The sequence below is a fragment of the Chelonoidis abingdonii genome, chromosome 5, assembly GCF_003597395.2.
Source record: "Chelonoidis abingdonii isolate Lonesome George chromosome 5, CheloAbing_2.0, whole genome shotgun sequence".
In the NCBI taxonomy this organism is placed as follows: Eukaryota; Metazoa; Chordata; order Testudines; family Testudinidae; genus Chelonoidis; species Chelonoidis abingdonii.
In genome coordinates this window covers 40,809,031-40,830,625 of record NC_133773.1, presented here as the reverse complement: position 1 = coordinate 40,830,625, position 21,595 = coordinate 40,809,031, and the positions used below count along the sequence as shown (strand labels likewise).

Genomic DNA, 21,595 nt, shown 5'->3' with positions numbered 1-21,595 from the left:
CCTCTACTGTTCTATTGAGGAAGATGGTATGTAATGGGGCTAGCAGCCACAATCTGATTAAGAAAACTCCAGGCTGTTTGAATTAACAAACAATAGGTGTGACTCTCCACCAATTTACACCAATGTAAACTGGAAGTAACTCCATGGATTTCAATGAAGTTACAGTAGTGTAAAATTTATAGAGTGGAGAATTAGGCCCTATGTATGTAATGGGTGGTACTCTTTTATTACACTACAAATAGTGCTGCACTATGCCAAATCAATGGTAAATAATTTTGGCCTGGTATTTCTAAATCCTGTTGTTGTAATTCTGGACATTATCCCTCTCCACTGGATTTTGATGACAGTTCTGCAGTTGATTTCATGTGGACATGAGCAGGTTCTCTTATGATTTTCTAGTGCACAGTGACACCTATAGAAAGTAAGTTATAACACACAAAAATATGGTTTTCATGTTCAACATTACTTTTTCGCTACAGGTAGTTACAGTGCTTTTGGGGTGTGCTTTAGTGGTTTTTTCCTTCAGTGAATATTTGTAATTGCATTTAATATAAAGCCTTGCAAAATTCCCATGAACATATTCCAACCTAGATACAAAAACTACTATCACACTCTGATAAAGAGGATGATAACAATTCTTTTAAAATGTATAGTTTTTTACTCTCCTATCCAAAGAAAATTGCCCATCCAGGGTGGGTGGGTAAACAGAAACTTGCAAAGCTACAATGTCGGGTAGGTATCTATCTGTAGCTATTAGCTGAGGCTTTCTTAAAAACCATTACTCTTCTCTCTGAAATAGTTCTTTGATAGTTTTGATTTAACAGTACTGATTATGCTGGCCTTGGCCTTCAGATCACTTTAACTATTATCAGATGTCTTTCATTAGTAACATAGTAATTTAAAATAAAATGGAGATACATAAAATGTATTGTAATGAGATGCAAACTTCAGTAACTTTAAGGTATGCTATAAATATGTGCATCTATACCGCTTTCAGGGAGATTTGCAGTCATTATGTTACGTGAGAACTTTATAATACTTTATAATACTATAGGTGTCCTATATGATAGTGGTAGAATCAGGTCGAGGGGATGTTAAGAGAAGTAAGTATTCTTAGGCTGTATCCTGCAAAGACTTAGACATATATTTAACTTTATGCATTGTGAATAGTCCCATTGACTTTAGGGGGACTACTTGGTGTGTAAAGTTAAATATATATGTCTTTGCAGGACTGGAGCTTTGGGCTGCTGGGCCTTCTAACTTATATTAATATAACAGCCTCCTTTGGTGACTACTTCTTTTTCTAAGTAGCTTTAGGAAGAATGAAGTAAAAATGATACTCCAAATGTGAGAACAGAAGAAAGATCGTGTTTGGGTTTTTTTGTTTATAAAATCTGTCTCCAAGAAAGTAATTTATTAAATATGGAGAAGACAGTGAACACATGTGCAGGCTCTGAACTTAAAAAGAAAGTGCATTCTTCTGGAATTAATTTAGTGCGGACTCTTATTCATGCTTTGTGCTTAAAGATCTAGTTTTCTTTGGGGCATTTTTGTAAAAAATGCAGCTGTGACAGTTTTCCATTTTCTTAACGTGTTTGTTTTTTCTTTGTAGTGTTGTGAAGTAATCGCCGAATACTAAATATATTAAAACTGAGATTAGAAAAATTACTGGATTAATGTGCATAAATACAAATCCAGTGTCTGATTTTTATCAGGGCCTGTCTACACAATCGTTTTGGTAATATTAATCACGTATTCAATATATCTGAGATTGTACAGTGTGATTGATGCAACCTGACATGCCGTGGTAGAATAGTACAACAGAATGGCAGCTGGAACATTGCAAAATAATTAACAATCACAAAAGTTTTAAAATTTTATTTTTAAAGCACATGCATGTGGTGCCCTTTGGGCACCCATGTTTGAAAATTTTCCTTGAAATTTTTTGCAAAACTGTTGCTAGCTGACATTATTGGTTAAGTTGTATTTGACTCTACTTTTGAGTGGGGAAGGAAATAAATTAATGATACTTCATTAAAGCAGAAGTACATATTTATGACACGTGCAGTAAAAGTTTGATATATGTAAAATCTTTGCCAAAATGTTTAAAACCGTAAGGAGAAATAGATGAGTGTCTCCATAAAAACATAAACAAACAATAAAAGATGATGTGAACAGTGAGTACTAACAGGAAAAATAAGGGTTGCTATTTACCAGTATCATCTTCATGTCCGTTGAACTGCAATAAAAGACACAAGTACATGATAATGCTGTTTTGGAACATGCATGTTCTTTGTGAAGAAGCAGCATAACTTAGATGCAAAGCTCCAGTGGATTTACTAGCAGAAAACTTAAAGCTCTTAACATTCTTTGCTTCGTGGAGAGTTACCTCATATTATCCTCTGGATTTACTTTTTTATTGTTTAGGTTCACTAAATTGGGGCTGAGGGTTAGAAAAAAATGTAAAATGAAGTTTGTGCGTAATAAACCATCACTGATAATTGAAGAGAACACAGTTTCATTTATTTACAGGCTTCCAGTATGCCTTTGCAAACCCTTGAAATATAATTGCAGGAATCCTTCAATTACTGGACGACTGTTACTGAGGGAAAAATCTGGAAAGCGTCTCCTATTCTAATTTTGACAGAGGCAGTAATCAAGTCTGCTCAATGTAATGAAACTGACCAGAGTCTGAGATACTGCATTTGCTTGCTGCTTGCATTTTTCTTCACTGAATTTTAACATTGTTTCTAAATCTTGCACTCTAGCAAGTGACCCTGACACTGTAAGTTTTGACATGCTTTGTACAAAAGAGCAAGGTACTCCATCAACAGAGACAGGTCTAGGAGAAAATATCCTTGTTTTCTTGGGCATGCATATCCCAGAAAGCCATATATGTTAGATGCGAAGCAAACTGATTCCAGAAGAGCAGAATGTCTTTTGAGCTCCCTGGGAGTTGTGGAACTGCTTTGGATGGGGAAGGAGAGCCTGGAGCACTCAAGTAAATAAACTTCCTCCATTCTCGTAATTATCTATACTGTACCTGTACCCCTCTATCCATGTGTAACCTGCAGCACTTCCTGCAACCTCAGGGTTGGATTAATTCCCATCATGGGCCCGTTGTCTCCCAAGATCCAATCAGCCAAAGCATTTTAATTTAACTATAATGACTTTAAATCAGAAGGGCGAGTAACATGGAAATGATGTACCAGCAAAATAATCAAGTTAGCACAGTCCTGGTTTAAAAGCTACATCCTGTCCCACTGGAAGAGGAAGATTGTGTTGTCAGAGAAAACAGAGTTATCTCACCCCTAGGGGGTTCCTCCAACTCAGGATTGAAGCACGTTGGCAGAGAAGGGTGAGGAAGCTTGCACTGATGCAGCTCCTGCTGTAACTGCTCTATGGGCAAATGGAGGACATGTGTATCATCAGAGCTGGCAATTCAGTAAACTTCACAAATACTAGATTAACTAGATGTTGGATCCTTGTACTTGGAGTTTTTTTAATCAGGGGGTAGCCGTGTTAGTCTGTATCCACAAACACAACAGGGAGTCTGGTGGCACTTTAAAGACTAACAGATTTATTTAGGCATAAGCTTTTATGGGTAAAATACTGCAGTGTCTTTTAAGCGTATTATTAAAGATAGTGGTTTGGACAAACAAATTTGAGAATGAAATCCATCCTGCCAACTGAAACACACACAAGAAACATTACATATGGAGAACATAAGAACACAAGAATGGTCCATCTAGCTCAGTATCCTGGCTTCCAGCTGGACCAAAGCCAGATGCTTCAGAGGGAATGAAGAGAACAGGGCAGTTATCTAGTGATCCGTCCCTTGTCGTCCAGTCACAGCATCTGGCAGTCAGAGGCTTAGGAACATCCGGAACATTGGGTTGAATCCCTGACCATCTTGGCTAATAGCTACTGATGGACCTATCCTCCATGAACTTATCTAATTCTTTTTTGAACCCAGTTATACTGTTGGCCTTCACAATACCCTTGTAACAAGTTCCAAAGGTTGACAGTGCGCTCTATGAAGTACTTCCTTAGGTTTGTTTTAAACCTCCTGCCTTGGTGTCACCAGATGAAAGTACTAGTTCTTTCTTATGTGAAGGGGGTAAATAATGCTTCCTTTATTCACTTTCTCCACACCCCTCATGATTTTATAGACCTCTATCATATTCTTTGCCCCCGCCCCCAGTTCTCTTTCCCAGGCTGAACAGTCCCAGCCTTTTTACTCTGTACATATGGAAACTGTTTCATACCCCTAATAATTTTTGTTGCCCTTTTCTGTACCTTTTCCAAGTCTAATAGACCTCTACCTCAATATGACGCGACCCAGTATAACACGAATTCGAATATAATGCAGTAAAGCAGCACTCGGGGGGGGGGGAGGGCGGGCTATGCACTCTGTCAGATCAAAGCAAGTTCGATATAACACGATTTCACCTATAACGCAGTAAGACTTTTCGGCTCCTGAGGACAGCGTTATGCTGAGGTAGAGGTGTGTATTTTTTTTGAGAGGGAGAGTTCATAGTTCTGAAGGTATGGGTGTAATGTGGATTTATATAGTGACATATTATCGGTCATCCTATCTATCCCTTTCCTAATGGTTCCTAACACTCTGTTAGCTTTTTTGATTGTGCACATTGAGGAAAGAGAACTAGCCACGACTACAAGATCTTTCTTGACTGGTAACAGCTAATTTAGACCCCATTATTTTGTATGTGTAGCTGAGATTGTTTTCCAGTGTGCATTACTTTGCATTTATTAACATTGAATTTCATCTGCCATTTTGTTGTTGCTGAACTATTGTAAATTAAGGGTATGATTCAGGAGAAGCACTTAAGCACATGCGTAACTTCAATCCTATGTTCAAGTCCCATTGAAGTTCAAAAGGATGTCAGTATGTGCGTAAGAGAGATGCTTGAACAGAGATGCTTTTCTTATTCAGGGTCTGTATGAATCTTTTTTTTATAAAGTCTCATTTGTGCATGTAATTGTGGCTGCGGAGAATAACTGCCATAGTGCATGCAAATGTTGATACAGGCATCTTAGAGCCAAATTTCACCTTCCTTATTCTACTGAATAATCCCTTATTATGCAATTAGTCACATTGATTATGCTTAGTAAGACAGTATTTGTTGTGAATAAGGATGGCAAAATTGGGCCCTAAATGGGGACAACAGCTGTGCAGGCCGGTTCTCTCCCCTTTTAACTGTATTTGGAAGGGTTCACACAGCTCTAATGAGAAGACAATTACTTACTACAACTATTGTCATGGAATATTTCAACAAGAAGAAAACTAGCCTCTTCTGTAGCTTACCCTGAATGCCCAGCCCTCTGAGGAGTGCATGAGACCCTGCTCTTAGCAAAATTAAATGTTTTGGAATTTGAGTGAATCCTGGACAGAAATCAGCTGATCGGGAAGCAATAATTAACAAGAGAGTTCAGATGCATCAGTATCTTTCCAAGTTGTTTTTAGGTTTAGTATTTTAGTGATGCTTTTTATGCCTCTATTTTCCATTCTGTGTAGACACCTCTTTATGTTATCAACCATGGGGAGACTGGGCCAATTCGATGCAACAGATGCAAAGCCTATATGTGTCCCTTCATGCAGTTCACTGAAGGGGGAAGAAAGTATCAGTGTGGATTTTGCCACTGCATAAATGATGGTAAGTGACATTTATCTACTATTTATATATATTATTCATTCATTAATGTGAACAGGAAACTGTATCTGTAGTTTTACTTACTTGGAGTGAAATCCTGGCCCCATCAAAGTGAATGGGAGTTTTTACCATGCATCTCTATAGGGCAGTCAATATTTCATCTCTGGAGTCTTTTTGGCATGTTACTCGCTATGATCCAAATTCTCTATTCCTAGTCAGCTTGAATAAGTATTTAATTTTTTAAAACATTTATCGGCCAGTTTCTCAGCTTTTGCAAATCAGCTTGGTTCTGTTGAAATCAGGGAAGCTGCTCTGATTTTCACAGAGGATTGAGGCCTTGTGTGTCTCATCAATAGAAAAGATTTCAGGAAATATAATGGAACAATTTTGAAGAAATAGCCTTAATTGAATATACTACATTACAAAAAATAAAGTTCGGTAGAGTTCTTCTGGTGACACTTTCACTCTTCTGTTTCCTTTTATGGAGGTAAAAATGTGGAATTGGATTTCTTCATTATCATTTTAAACAGAGAATAAGAGCTCTTAAACGGGTGCTGGGGAGACAGAACACTGCAACAATTAAAACACACACTCTTTAATGGTGTGGCCTTGAAATGGATAGAAATACTAGACCCAGTTGTTCTTTCTGTTATGGCCCTTTTGCTACACTCCACAAAGGCACCAGAAACTTAGTAAAACTAGCATTTAGGGAATTCATCCAGTTTAGGATGAATCTCAAAATGGGTTAGCCAGAGTAATGGGGGGCATTTCCAGTGAGAAGTGCTTCTGCTCCTTAGTGGTTCTCCCCTGCTGCAGAGCAGCTGGGCACAAATTTGGCCCCTGTGGCTGCTCTAAACAGCTCTTAGACAGTCCCAGAACAAGGGCAGCATAATCATGGTGTAAAGCCACTTTTGCTTTCAGCACCACTCTGTTATTTTCTATATATTCCTTCACCATGCAACCAGAACAGAGAATTGGGCCATACGTTTGATGTGCAATACAACCACAACTGGAAGATGATTTTTTGACAGCATCCTGTCATATGATGGGCCTTCAACTAGTTGTTCTGCATATGAAAATTATTATTGAGATCTACCCAGCAAGATTCTATAAGAATTATTTTTTAAATAGTTTACTAAGAAAATATGCAGAAACTTTTTGGTCAAATCCACTTTTAAAAACAAATATTCTGTAACAAAATACAGCCACGCAAAACAGTGAAATCCAGTCTGTAGCTTCATCAAAAGTTTTTTATTTTTTAAATGCTTTGTCAACACAGGATATGTTTTTTGCTCTATTCTAAACTGCCAGCTAGAATTTTAGATGAAAATAAATTTATTTAAAAATGCTTAAGTGCCTGGCAAAGAACAAATACTTAGGACAACTTAAGAATAGTCATGTCTCTGATCATGCATTTAATGGTTAAATCACCTATTAATCTTACTGTGACAAGGCTTGGTTTTCACAGAAGATACCATGCCATATTTGTTCAAGTGTGCTGCATGTGACTCATAAGTAAGCGTTCTTTTGCTTTTGGCTGGATCCCAAGTCTTTGCCAGAACTAGTCTTTCTAGACGTTTGTATCAAGTTGGATTTCCTCAGCAGGATCACAGCGGTATAGTGCTTTCCCTAATACAGTAATCTTTAAACTCTGAAACATGAACCTTGAAAGATTCATGCCAACTCTTTTTTGGCTTGAAGCTCAGTCTTTTGGGCAAAGTATAGCAGATAGCAAGTTGTATTGTTTGTTCAATTTAAATTCTCATAAACACATACTGTTTGAATTATAAACAGTGTAAATATTGTCAAGTATTCATTCGAATATCAGTTTAAAGCATACGATGTACTTCTACAGTGCCTTTCAGCCAAGAGTCTTAAAGCACTTTACAATTTTTAATTGAGCCTCAAAACTCCCCGGTGAGATAGGTAAGCATTATCCCCATTTTACAGGGGGGGAAACTGAGATGTAAAAAGCTTAAGTGAAGGTATCCAAGAAGTAACTGGCAAAGGTCGATGCCTTCTCTTGCTCTGAAAATTAGACAAGAAATGTTTTTGCCATCCTACAGTTTAGATGTGACTATGTAATTTTCTTAGGACTCATTTCCTAAGGTTGTCAAGAATCGTGCAGTGAAATCTGTCTTTCGCTTTTAGTTGTGAAGTCCTGCACCTCTCCTCTGATTGTGGAATGCTCCCAATGCAGTGGAACAGAACAGAAGGCCAGGATTTGTAAACCCTGTTAGAGCTACCTTCTCTGAGGCAGAACTTGTGGGTGGAGTGGGGCTGGCTGGTAGAGAGGTGTCGCTGCTGACTCTGACTCTGCAGATCCATTGGCAGTTATCACTGGGACTACGACTGCTTCAGGTTTGCAGTAGCAAGCCTGGAGTATTCCTGCTGTCCCTACATCGTTGGAGAGGCAGATTCTTCTCTCCAGCCTGTACCATCCCCAACTACTCAAGCTTGTGCAGGGTGGGTATGGAAGATTCAAGTGTTCATGAGGGAAGACATCCAGGCCTTCAAACACAGTAGTAGCACACGTGACAATAAGCACAAAATAACTTTTTTCTTTTTAAAACTGTGCTATTTCCGCATAAAATCAGTTGCCCTGCTAAGCATTTGCACTGCTTCCTCAAGTCATGAAATGGGAGGTTGCACTGGTTCCGCTGTGTTTATTAAAAGAAGAAAATTTAGTTTTACTGTTTTGTTTCTTTAGTTCCTCCGTTCTTCTTTCAACATCTGGACCACATTGGCAGAAGAACAGACCACTACGAGAGGCCAGAGTTATCTCTAGGATCATATGAATATGTTGCTACATTGGATTATTGCAGAGTAAGTATTTCCAGCACAGAAAACTGTTTACAAATTTATGTCAAAACAAACTGAATCCTTTTAAATACCTAAAGCAGAATAAAGGCTTTTTCTAGTTCACACCAGAAGTTCAGAAGTCTATGAACATTTTCAAAATTGTAGCTGGAAGCATAGAATGATATACCAAAATTACCTCCCCTCCTCCCCCACCCCCATTTACATTGTTGGTCATGGTTCCTGTTGTAACAATTGTTGAATTATATGACTGTCAAATAAGAATTACAAGGTGTTGCAGCAAAGTTTGTGAATCCACTAAGTTTCACCTGGGGCCTTGATTTGGTCCTAACTATATGGCATTGTACTAGAGGCTACAGTTGAGATTTTCAAAGCAGTGTCGTGTGTTAGTTACACGTCTTCTGTTAATTTTAAAGGCAGATGTGTGGCTAAATCTCATTCTCTGCTTTGAAAATCTCAGCCTAAGAATTTGATCTACCAGTTTTCCCAAAAATGAAAAGTTGCTTGTTTGACCACTATGTTAGCTGTAGAAGTGTGGTTTGATCTTCATATTATGAACTCACTGAAGGCCTGATCCAAAGCCCATTGAAGTGAATGGAAGTCTTTCTCGTGATTCCGGTGTACTTTGGAAAAAGCCCTTAAATTGTAGGTGGGAAGTGGGGGAATTAAGAGAATTCCCAACAGAGCTTGAACAGTTCAGCATGGTTAATTGTAAAAATAAATCATAATGGTTGTGGTGGCTTAGAGATCTGAGTTTGAGGTTCAAAACAGACGACTTGGAGCCCCAGTTTCATAACCCAGCAGGGTCACGTAAGCCCTTTACATTTCTGTGATTGATAAACTGAGTTTTCTCTGTTCTCTGTAGATGCGAATGATCCCGTGGTACTTTTGGTAAGAGTAATGGTTTGCCTAATGTTCTTGGCTAATCATACACTTCCCATCCCTACTTGTGTGCACACAGGTTGCTGTGCACAGCATATCTGCTGGCTGCCTTTCTACTTCAGAGGTGGCTTCAAATTGTGAATCTGCCCTTAACAGGAGTCCACTTTTTAAAACAATTGTAGATGTGCTGTGCTTATCTACAGAAACAGTTTAGCTCAGTCAGATGTCTAAGCACATTATTGTTCTTAGAGCTCAGACATCTTAAACACCTTAAATGGAGGAAAAGATTTTAAAATCCAGCCTTTTGTTAACTTAAACCGTGTACAGCTCTTGTGTGCAACCTTTTAGATTCTTCTGTCTTCTTCTGTGGGGAGGTCAGTAATAGCTGATCAAACTCCTTATCCATGTTAGAAATCTGGCCAAAAACTAATGTATGCTTAATCCAGAAAAATGTTGATAAAAATAAAGTGTAGGTACATGTTAAGTCTCTTACAAAATCAAGAGAGATTTGAGATGTTTCACCACTACCACTTCCAGTGAGACTGATAAAGTAAATAGCTTTCTCAAATTAACATTAAATAGCAGACAACATCTCTGAAGACAGATTGGGCTAGTATTTGATCATGGTTCCTGTTAATAGTAAACTGGTGACAATTAGTGCCTGAGCAGTGATGGAGTGTTTCCACTCACAGAAAACATGTGGCTATTTATATTAGTTTACATAAAGAATTATTTTCCTAGGGGCCCTAATGCTGCATCAGGTGGTGTGTAGTTGGATCCCTGTGTCCACGTGGAGCCCTGTGGGATTCAGGAGGGCTCAGTCCAGGTGGAGGGATCTGTCTTGGTGGTTCTAGTGCACAATCAAAAAATGGCTTATCATTTTGGGTATGTTCTAGATTTGTTTGAACATACGTGCCACGCACATAAAATTATTTGAGAGAACTTGCTGGTATTTTCTCAAGTGTGAAGTATTTAAATCCTTGTTTGAAAATGCCTTTGCTCGTGTTTAGCTTAATTCACAGTATGTCAAGTGTGATCTTCTATGTCCATCCACATTCAGTTCTCATCATAGACCGACAAAACTCCTATTAGCTCCAGTGGAAGAAGGATCAAAGTCATGATAAGCTTAAGAATGCATTCTGTGGCTGCATGGTCTTGAATACCCTTCACTTCCATTGAAGTCAGGGATTTGGCTTCAGAACATCAACATATTGCTTAGTTTTTAGTAGGCATATATTTATGTTATTAGTAAACTTGAGGAACTCAGCAAGCTGATTAGTTGACCCCATGGTACACTGGGGGCTTGATTCAAAGATAATTGAAATGATTGGGAACCTTTTCACTGACTTCACTGGGATCTGGATCAGGTCCGAGATCTGAAATGAGCTCAAGTAGGAAAAAAAAAAGTGTGTGTGTGTTTGTGTATATATATATATATTCCACTTACTGTAGCTGAGGTTCCTGCACTATATAGATATGTAGACAGGGGGAAGAATAGGAATATAGTGCGGGAACCTTAGCTACAGTGAATTTACGTATCTTCATCAGTGTCAATAGAGCTGTGCTGATTTATGGCAGCTGAAGCTGCCCCATGACTTTTGAAAATGAATTTGTCTATTGGGTGTGTCCATTAAAATATCTTCAAGATACTTGTTTCTTGTTCTAGAATATGATCCTTTTTGATTCTTTTGATTCAGGTAATAGTTTTATATCCAAAACTCTTGCTTAAAGCTCTGAGAAGTAGCTTTTTGTCAAGGAGCATGCTGTTATAATCTTGTCACAAAAGTGTATGTTCATGCGGATTTGTTACAAGATTTTTTTTTGTTAAATAAATCCTTTAGAAATATAAAGCCTCTTTGAAAGTGTTAAGCTATTGCCTGTTGGGACTCTGACAGAGTTATTTGATTTTTTTTTTCTTTGGTCTGAGTCAGTAAAGTTTATTTCTTTTCCAAATCTCAGACCAAAACTGAAGGATCACTTCCTTTGTGCTTATCAAGCGATGAGGATGAACAGCTACAGAAAATGTTAACAAATAACAGCTGTTTTGTATTATTGCTCTTCTGTTAGGCGGATGTGGCAAAAGCTCAACATCTCATTTCTATCATATATATGTCAGAAATTAGCCAAGATCATTTTATAAACTGCTGTGGGATTTACAAAGCTACAACATTTGATTTTTTTTTTAAGTAGGGTCCAATCCCTACTTTTACAGCTTGTAAAAAAACATGTCCTGATTTTCCTTCCAGATCAGTAGAACTCCTGCCTTACCATAGTGTAAGTGAAGGGAGAATGAGGGCCATAATTTTAAGTTTGGGGTAAATGTATGGGGGATGGGAATGTTATAATTGAGGGACTAGGAAATGAGAAAGTGGAGTTTATCATGTATAGGTTTGTGTTTCAAATGAGACTCAGTACTTGACTGGAACTATTTATCTGATGGCTGTAGAACAGCATACGTGATTGGCTTTGGACCATTTCCTAGCGGATAGGTGTCCACCTCATAAAAACAAACAAGCAAGCAAAAACACCACATTGCATGAGACCTTAAATAATGATCATTGCTAGTTTTAGTAGGGAAGCTAAAGACTAAATAGTTATGGAAACTGAACTACTGTCATCCCTAGCAATGCCTTCGGAACAAAGCCAAGGAACATTCTGTGAAACATTTTAGGCCAGGTCTACACTACAAAGGTTTGTTTCTTTGTTTGTAGCTATGTCAGTGGTGTGAAAAAACCATGTCCCAGCTAACATAGTTATGCTGGAGAAGACCCTGTGTAGATACTTTCTGGCAGAAGAGTGCTTCTATCAGTTTAGCTAATTTGTTTGGGGAAGTGGTTTAGCTCCACTGATAAGAAACTTCTCCTGTTGGCATATGTTGTGTCTGCACTAAGGAGCTCTGCTAGCACAGCTGAACCAGCAACAGTATTTGTAGTGTATGTAAAGGGTTAGAGAAGATCGCATTGCTACTGCCCGTGCTGTATTTGTTTTGTGTTGTGAATAAAGGACTTCAGTGTCCTGGTTGCTCAAACTAGTGTGTTTTATTAAACATTAAACACACTTAAAACCCCCATCACCAAAAAACGACACTCCACCAGAGAAGTAGATTTCATCATGGGATGGGCCACCCAAATACCCTGAGAACTATACTCAATGGTGACCACATTCTTAAAGAAATCTTTCTTGAACCCCTTCTTCTGGCCTTCAGACAGCCCCCCAGCCTCTTCAAGCTCATCATCAGAAGCAAGCTCCCCACAGACCAGGACACACCTGCACTCAAAGCTGCAGCAGATCCTGCCAAAAAAACAGATACAAAACCTGCAGATATTTCTCCACTGCTACAATGATCCACAACCCACTTCTCTGCAAAGACATACCTTTGATGGCTCTTAAGTATGCTCCCAGTGCTGGTGCACTGTCTACGCTGGTGCTTTGCAGCATTGAAACTTGCTATGCTCACGGGGTTGTTTTTTCACACCCCTGAGCGAGAAAGTTGCAGCGCTGTAAATTGCCAGTGTAGTCTGAGTATGTTTCCCAGACCTGAAGAAAAGCTCTGTGTAAGCTTGAAAGCTTCTCTCTCTCACCATCAGAAGTTGCTCAATAAAATAAATTACCTCACCCGCTTTTTAACAACTTTATAAATAAATGTTATACATAGAAACTTGGTGTAGCTTAGTACAGTAAGTTCATCATTTATACATTACTTACAGTACGAACAAGAAATAACATGTAAGAAGTTTTACCCAGAAGAGTCAGTACCAACCCAATATGTTGCTGGGTGCCTAGTTCTTGTTTACGTATAAATGATATGAGCTCATGCTTTATTTATCTTGTATAAAATCAGCTTTTTCTCAAAGTACAGGGGGCCTTTCAGTGGTTCAAATTCAGCTGTTGTCAAGGTTTGCTGGAGCACAAAACATACTTATTCATAGCCAGTCTAAGTGCAGGAGTTGCACTTCTGAAGAGAAAAACTTCTCCCAGGCTGCAAAAAGAAGAAGATTTTATATGTTGTTAAAAAGAATATTGTAGACAGAAAAGTTTGATATCAGTTGTAATGCTTCTGCTGAAAGCTTTTTATCAGGCCTGGTCTTGGCCCTGAAAATGTTGAAGAGCATGCATGTCAGAATAAAAAGCACTTAACACAGCAGGTATGATGAGGAGACTTGAATAAAGACTGTTAAAAACATGATCTATCATGAAAATATCAATATGAAGTACATGTAGAGTGCAAAGAAAACAAACACAATTCTTATTGACAACAGGATTCTGAATAGGCATAAAGGCCTGTCCTAGCTAATCTCAGTGCAGAATCAGATCCTAAAGTGACTGAGTTGTTTTGTTTAATTCTGATTGGTCTCCTATAGCTTATCCATTTTTTGGTGCAAATGCTGATGGAAATTTAATTGAAGAATTTATGCTAGTGAAATGCTATTATACAAATGTACATGGAAAGGAAAAAATAAAAGGTGTGCAAAGAGCCAAAGACACGTTATTTAAACATTTGAAAGTTTACAGAAAACTTCCTGTAATATTTGTCCAATTCCAATAAACACCTTCACCTTGATGTTTTAGACTAGCAGGAAACTATTATCCTGTAATAATGTTTTATTCCAGAGATGGTGCTTTTCAAAGATTAGGTCATTTTATTTATTTATTTATTTATTTATTTATTTTAGGTGTCAACCATCAAATAATTATTTGGATTGCCTATTTGAACAGTCTGTAGATTTTGTTGGCCTTAATGTGTCACTCTTTCTAGTTTTGCTTTGTGTATGTGGATGATGATTGTTTGTCTTTTTATAGAATAACAAGCCTCCAAACTCACCAGCCTATATCTTCATGATCGACGTGTCATATAGTAACATAAAGAGTGGCCTTGTTAAACTCATATGTAATGAGCTGAAGACTGTGCTGGATAAACTTCCAAGGTAAAGAGATCACAGCGTGTTTTATACAATTTTCCGCATCTCAGGAACTCACTTGCTGACCAGAGAAAACAAAAAAAAGCTTCAGAAAATATCAAAATTAGAATAAAAGAATGGTAGGGCAATAATTGACAGACCACACTAGACTACATATTCAACATTGTTGACCGTTCTAAAATAGTTTGATTGGCATCGAGGCTTGTTTAACTTGTACAGGGTAAAGAGCAGTTATGGAAGTTGACAATTTGGTTGGTTTTTATGGTTAATAAAAATGATCTAGCATGAAAATATTAATATAAAGTACATGTAGAGTACAAAGAGAAAACACACCATTCCTATCGCCAACAGGACTCTGAATAGGTATAAAGGCCTGTTTTAGTTAATCTTGGTGCAGAATCAGATCCTAAATACTATAATTAGATTTTTAAAAAACCCACATTTTCTTCAAGAATTGTTTTCTTGCTTTCATATAGTTTTTAAGTCCTTTAAGGGAAATAGTATTAACATTATCCATATAATGCAGTCTAACAAAATTTGTTGATTCCCCCTTCTTCCCCCCTCCCCCCCCCCCATGCCATGGCAGAGATTTCAATGCATCTTTGCACTCGGGTGATGTAGATAAAAACTTTTGCAAGAAGATTAGATGAAATTACAATAGATATCACCCTCTCTTGTTAAAATTATTTTTATTGTTATACGCATTTCTGACATGCTAAAGGTATTGCTCTTTGCCTTTATTTTAAGGAGAATGGATTGCTGTTACCCTGTGCTGGCGTGTGGATGGCCTGAGCTGGGTCCAGCAGACAGGCAGTTTACTCCGTGTCCATGCCTCTGGCAACCATATCCCATGGGGGCAAGGTTTATAGTAATAAGGAAGTATATCTGCTGAGGGCAATTGGAGCTAAAGGCTTATGCCAGGCAGTTCTATGGAAATGGCTCACTGATAGGCAGGAGAAAGGGCAAGTGAAGTGGGTAAGGAGTAAGCCCACATCCTCAAAAGTATTTAGGCACCTAAATGACTGGAAGGGTCTGGGGCTGGGTTACCCCAAGAGTCTCGGGAAAGGCAATTCCCCTATCAAGTTAAAAGGGATTAGAGTTTTCTATCGCCTTATCAGGGCCTCCGTTTTTCCTATACTTGCTTAAAACTGTAAGGCTAAAATGTTCAAATTTGGGTGCTTAAAACCAGTCCCCCAAATGTATATTTAGGCACTGAAGTCTCTGGAACTTGTGGGTGCTCAGCACCTCTAAAAATCAGGCTCTGAATATTAGGAGTTAAACCCCTACCAGGAAGGCTCTAAAGTAGGGTGACCAGATGTCCAAATTTTATTGGGACTGTCCCAATATTTACTTGTTTGTCCTGCATCCCGACGGATGTTTGGTCAGGATGTGAATTGTCCCAATATTTTGCTCTGTAGTGCACAGGCGGAGGGGGCTTGCACCCCCCTGCCCCAACTCTTACCCAACCCTGATTCCGCCTCTCCCTCTCCAATTGGATCCCTTCCCAAATCCCCACCTTTTCCCCAAGCACACCACATTCCTCCTCCTGACCCCTCCCTCCCAAGCTTGTGCTAATCAGCTATATGGTGGCGCAAGCGCTGGAAGGAGAGGGGAGAAGCAGGACACAGCAACCAGCTCAAGGGAGGCAGAGCGAAGGTGAGCTGGTGCGGGGAGGCAGGGCATGGAGCTGCCGGTGGGTGATCAGCCCTCACCAATTGTTCCTATGCTCCAGCAGCTCTTAGTTTTTTGTTTTTTTCTCTGCTGTTGGCTCGTGGTGGTGGTGGTGGTTGTTGCTCCACTGACACACCACCCTGCCCCCCACGTCCTCATATTTCATGGCTCTCTTCTAGTCACCGTACTCTAAAGAGAACTGTGATGTGTTTGAGCCATGTTAGTTAATGCTGTCTGCTTCCACATCCATGACTAATCTTTAGTCTCACGAGAGAGGAAACTCCAAAATTCACTGTTGAATGATACGTGAAGAGTATCCTCTTATAGAGCTGCCCAGATGCATGTTGCTTAAGGGTGTTTTGGTTAACTAGCTAATGTGTGCACCTCTTTTCCACACAATAAAGGAATATATAAATGCAGAGTATTATTAATCCTTTGGCTTTGTCAAGATACTGAATGTTGGAATAGCCTTCTTGGTGGTTACATCAGTAACACAGTAACAGTGTCTGAGTAGCAGGGGAGAATTAGAACCTTCCTTTCAGAAATGATTCATCTATCTAGGTGCATTTTGCAAAGTTATTTCAAATGTGTCATAATGTAGCCCAGGAAGTACAGACCGTTGATTCATTTTTGATCAAAGTAATCCTTTTATGATCCAGCTGTGTTCCCATGAGCCAAGAGTGGCAGATTAACATTCTACACTGACATGAGAATTAAAGATAGGAGAAAAGAAAAATGAGAAGTTTTACATTTTAAATTAACTCTGTGAATCATCATAGGCAATTCATTTTTAACATATCTTGAAAACAGCTAGATCTGATAGGAAATACCATATCAGGATTCTTTTATGTAATATTTTCTCTTTATTGCTTGACCCTCAACAAAATAGGACTTGTAATAAAACACTGTTTTTTTTCACCTTCTCCTACTGCTTGGCCAGATCATGGAGGGGTCTCAAACTCAATTTACCTTAGGGCCAGTGCCAGTCCTCAAATCCTCCCAACAGGCTAATAATGTCACTAAGATGGTGTTCAGAAAATAAAACGTTTATATTATATTTTTTATTTCAAATTTCTTAGAAATAATAAAACTGTCATACAACTTTTTACAATTCTTTGCCTGCCAGAGAGTTTTTAGTGTTTGCCAGACACCTGGCAATGCTTCAGTTCTGTCAGTTTGTTGATATTTGGCCTCAGTGACTGAGCAGCTGAAACCTTCAGGATTGCAGCAAGGTGTTCATCAGACAGTTGTGTTCAGTATTTTGACTTGTTTATATTCATTGTGGAAAAAAGTGATGCTGCCTGCATGGCTGACTCATTCTGGGGACTAGTGATGGTATCTCTGTCCCTCTCCCCCAACCAATGAGAGCTGCGGAGGGCAGTGCCTGCAGCAGACATTGCTGGCAGCGTGTCTGTATGCATCTCTCCTCTGTGGGACGCAGTGGGGAGATTCTCGGGCTGTAGATGGCACACGGGCTGGGACTTTAAGACCCCGGGCTAGAGTGTCTGCTGGGATGACGCCACTGAAATCAGTGGAGTTATGCAAGCAGAAAAGTTGGCCTCAAAAATACATAACGATACATTTTGACTAGCGGCTGCTTTGTACAGAAAATATTTCTGTAGAAAGATAAGAGGGCTTTTTATTTAAACACTGTTATCTTTACAGTTGTTGTTCCACTTAGTGTTAATTTACACTGTTGTTATTTTATGTCTGTATATATAGCAGGGACCAAGAGAACAAACATACCGTGCCAATTAGTCGGAGCATATACGTGTCCGTGGGCAGGATTGTGTCCACAACTGTGCTACGATAGATAGAAAGGAAGAAATATTTCCTCAGAGTTTTTAAAGAGGAGTTTTGCCATTGACTTCAGTAGGTATAGGATTTTACTGTCACTGAAGGACACACATTTTTCAGAGCATGGGTTCTCTATCTGGGCATTGTGAACAGGTCTAGAGGTCTCCTTTTCCAAAAGATTTTTTTTCTGTTGTAATGTTTTGGTGGAGAAAGCTGAGACCTGATTTTCTAGAGCAAGGGTTGGCAACCTTTCAGCAGTGGTGTGCTGAGTCTTCATGTACACACTCTAATTTAAGGCTTCGCATGCTGGTAATACATTAACATTTTTAAGGTCTCTAAGTCTATAATATATAACAAAACTACTGTTATATGTAAAGTAAACAAGGTTTGCAAAATGTTTCAGAAGCTTTATTTAAAATTAAATTAAAATGCAGATTTTATTAGTTTAGTGTGATCCTTGCCCTTGGTATGAGGGGGAAGGATAGATCAGTGGTTTGAGCATTGGCCTGCTAAACCCAGGGTTGAGAGTTCAATCCTTGAAGGGGCCATTTAGGGAACTGGGGTAAAAATCTGCCTGGGGATTGGTCCATGTTAACTTGGTCCATGAACGAACGGCAATCATACACTTTCATTCTGAATGACTTCTGTTGTAGATTGATTTTTCTGTTTCCCTTAATCTAAATACATCTGAGTCCTGTCACTGCAGCTTCTGAGTATCTTGTGACTGTTAAAGAATATCGTTGTGCAGCCCTGTGAGGAGGGAAATGTTGTTATCCCCAGTTTACAGGAACTGAGGCACAGAGAGATTAACTGATTTGTCCAAGGTCACACAGGAAGTGGATGACAGAATCAGGAATTCAGCTTGGATAGCCCACGTTTTGTTTTTTTCTTTTTCTTTTTTTAATGAGGGAAAAGAATGAGACAAATGTTCTGACCAACACTAGTAATAATGTTGCTTCCCAGGGAGCTGTAGAGGCACTAGCTTCATAAGAATAAGGGCTGAACCTGCTGTTTGCAAAATTCCTGGAAGAGGGATGGCTGTGAGATACGCAGCATGGCAGCCCCATATCCATTGTTGACCTGATAGGAGCAAACGTATAGCCAGAAACAAGCAGTATTGATTGAACAACTTGTATGGTGCATAACACAAGTGTGGAGGGAATGAACGTGGCTGTTAAAGAGAAAGAAGCAACATGAGATTGACTTTCACAAGCTCCAAAGTACCATTAGCTCACCAGAAGATGTTCCCAATAAGTGGAATTACTGTTCCATTAGTCATCAGTCATTAGCAGTAAGTATCACTGAATGTTAATCTGTTTCCGATAAAGCAGATTTTTCAAGTAACTGGGTCTCCTTTTTAAATTATATGTGATTTTTCCTTTATTGCTTCCATATTCGCAACTTGCCCTTTGGACAGGAGGCACATTTGATAGGATAGATTTAAAGAAACAAACCAAAAAAAAAGTTTATATCAATTAATTTAATTAGATTATATTAACTAGCACTAAGATTGGGACATTTCATCTTGATGTTGTTTGTTCTGCCACAGAGATGTTATCTACCAGCACTCTGGCATTTCAAAGAACTCTTATTAATCCAAAGTAAATGTTTCAAAATTATTTCTAGTTGTTCCGTTTTATATTTTTCTCACAGAGAAGAGCAAGAAGAGACCTCAGCTATTCGAGTTGGCTTTGTCACCTATAACAAAGTTCTTCATTTCTTTAATGTAAAGAGCAACCTAGCTCAGCCTCAGATGATGGTAGTATCGGATGTTGGAGAAGTCTTTGTTCCTTTGCTGGATGGTTTCCTTGTCAACTTTCAGGAATCACGATCTGTTGTGAACAAGTAAAGAAATAATGTTTCATATTTGAATATGAATAGTCTTCATTATGTTTTACAGCAAATAATGATCCCTCCAAAAAGTCAGCCAGAAATCACTGGAGAGATTACTACCTTGAAATAAACTGGATTATTCTGTATTTGTTTTTATCTGAAAGTCTTAGAGGCAAGCAAGCATTTAGAAAGTTTGTACCCTAATTTTCTAGTTCCGAAACACAGAAAAGAGCTTTCAGCTGGCCTTTTCAAAACTGAGAAAGAAAGCAAAATTTACCCTGTGTGTGAGAGAGAACACAATGTATTGGACATTGCTTATAGATCATTAGAAAAGGGGTTGGAGCATTGTGTAGTATACTGTATGTATTTCACTCCACTGATATGCATGATACAAGCTAACCATGATCTTATATTCCTGAAGTCCTCCTAGTAGTTACTCCCCAAATTTAAGCTACTCTCCTTTTTTTATTTCAGTATCATGTGTGACTTGACATTACTTTATAATTACATTTAAAAGTGTACATTTTGTAAAATTTAAAATCCAGACAGTTTTATAGAGTCTTGTTCTTTTTGAAATTTCTTTGAATTTTATTTTAATGGAAAGCAAGTTATTGTGTAAAAAGGCTTGATATGTTACAGATTTTTAGGTATTAACACAAGTATTCTAACCAGCTGAAACACTGATCCTTTTTCCCTTTCATAGCTTGTTGGACCAGATTCCAGAGATGTTTGCAGACACTAATGAGAGTGAGACTGTCTTTGCTCCTGTTATCCAGGCTGGCATGGAAGCACTGAAGGTTAGAATGTTCCTCTTGTGTGAGAACAAAGTCTTTATTAGGATAAGCTACAAAAATTCACTCTGCTAATGACTTTGCCAAGTTCTCCCACAAATGGCAGTGGGAAATCAAAAGAAACCAGAAGGTTTCCAGAACTTAGATTCCATTATTGACCAGGGCAAGCAGGTGAATAATTGACACATACTGGGATGGGTTTCAGCACAGCTTTATTAATTATACCTTGGGGACGGGCAGTACATTGCCCACCCTTGGTTCTCATGTACCAGGCATTTAATTGAGTCCAGTAAGAATTACTGGGCTTTTTACCACAAACCAAACAACTCAGGTAGCCCTTCCCTAGTCTATCTCAGGAACTCAGCTCAGTTGTGAAACTCTTCCGCCCATCACACCTCCCGCATAAGGGTGGTAGAGTAACCCACAGGGCTGGGTGGGGGAACCTCTGTTCACAAAATCTTCAGATGACTCCACTCTGAGCACTAGGTCCAATCGTGCATTTTAAGTCTCATTTACCTCTGGGCCCTGGCCCTGTTAGCCTTTACCCACACTGGACAACAGCTGTAAGTTGTGATGAGTCAACAGTCATAACAGTGCGATATGAACCTTGTATCCCATTGTTTCTAATCCAGATGTACCTCCAGGAGGCTGCTAGAAAAGTGAACAAAAACAACACACTGGACTACAAGCCAGTTTGGCCCAATGGAAAAAATTACTTCCTGGCCCCTAAAAACAAGGGATCAATCAGATCCCCCATAGCATCATAAGCAGCACAGCTATAAGTAAAGGGAGGGAGGGCTGGGCAGCTAACTGGAGAGTTGTGAATAAGAGGCTTTAGAAAAGCCAGGCTTAGCTTAAATAGGTGGTTGCAGGGAACATAGCAGCCAGTCAGCTGGCCTTGCCTCTTTTGCTCAGCCACTGGCTTAGCAGAGAACCAAAGTGGGGCTTGAGGGAGGCAGCAGCCCCTGCCTCCTTTCCTATCACATGTGAACTTCTCATTCCCTGCTGGCCAGTCTAAAGACCTGCCCCTGCTAACGGCAGTATTCTAGCAGCACGTTCAAGCCACTATACCAGGGGTCAGCAATCTCTAGCACGCGGCTTGCCAGGGTAGGCACCCCAGCGGGCCGGGCCAGTTCGTTTACCTGCCGCGTCCGCAGGTTCAGCCGATCGCAGCTCCCGCTGGCTGTGGTTTGCTGCTCCAGCCCAA

General features: G+C 39.2%; 1 protein-coding gene across 2 annotated transcripts in view; it reads left to right on the top strand.

Annotated features, from left to right (window-relative positions):
* The window catches only part of SEC24D (SEC24 homolog D, COPII coat complex component), a 100,782-nt gene that overhangs the window by 60,187 nt on the left and 19,000 nt on the right, over nt 1-21,595 (top strand). For both annotated transcript variants that reach the window (XM_032762556.2, XM_075066253.1), the window contains exons 9-13: nt 5,540-5,678; nt 8,386-8,501; nt 14,178-14,302; nt 19,418-19,609; nt 20,301-20,394. In XM_032762556.2, coding sequence (XP_032618447.1) covers nt 5,540-5,678; nt 8,386-8,501; nt 14,178-14,302; nt 19,418-19,609; nt 20,301-20,394 — 666 coding nt within the window. The remainder of the gene's footprint in view (nt 1-5,539; nt 5,679-8,385; nt 8,502-14,177; nt 14,303-19,417; nt 19,610-20,300; nt 20,395-21,595) is intronic.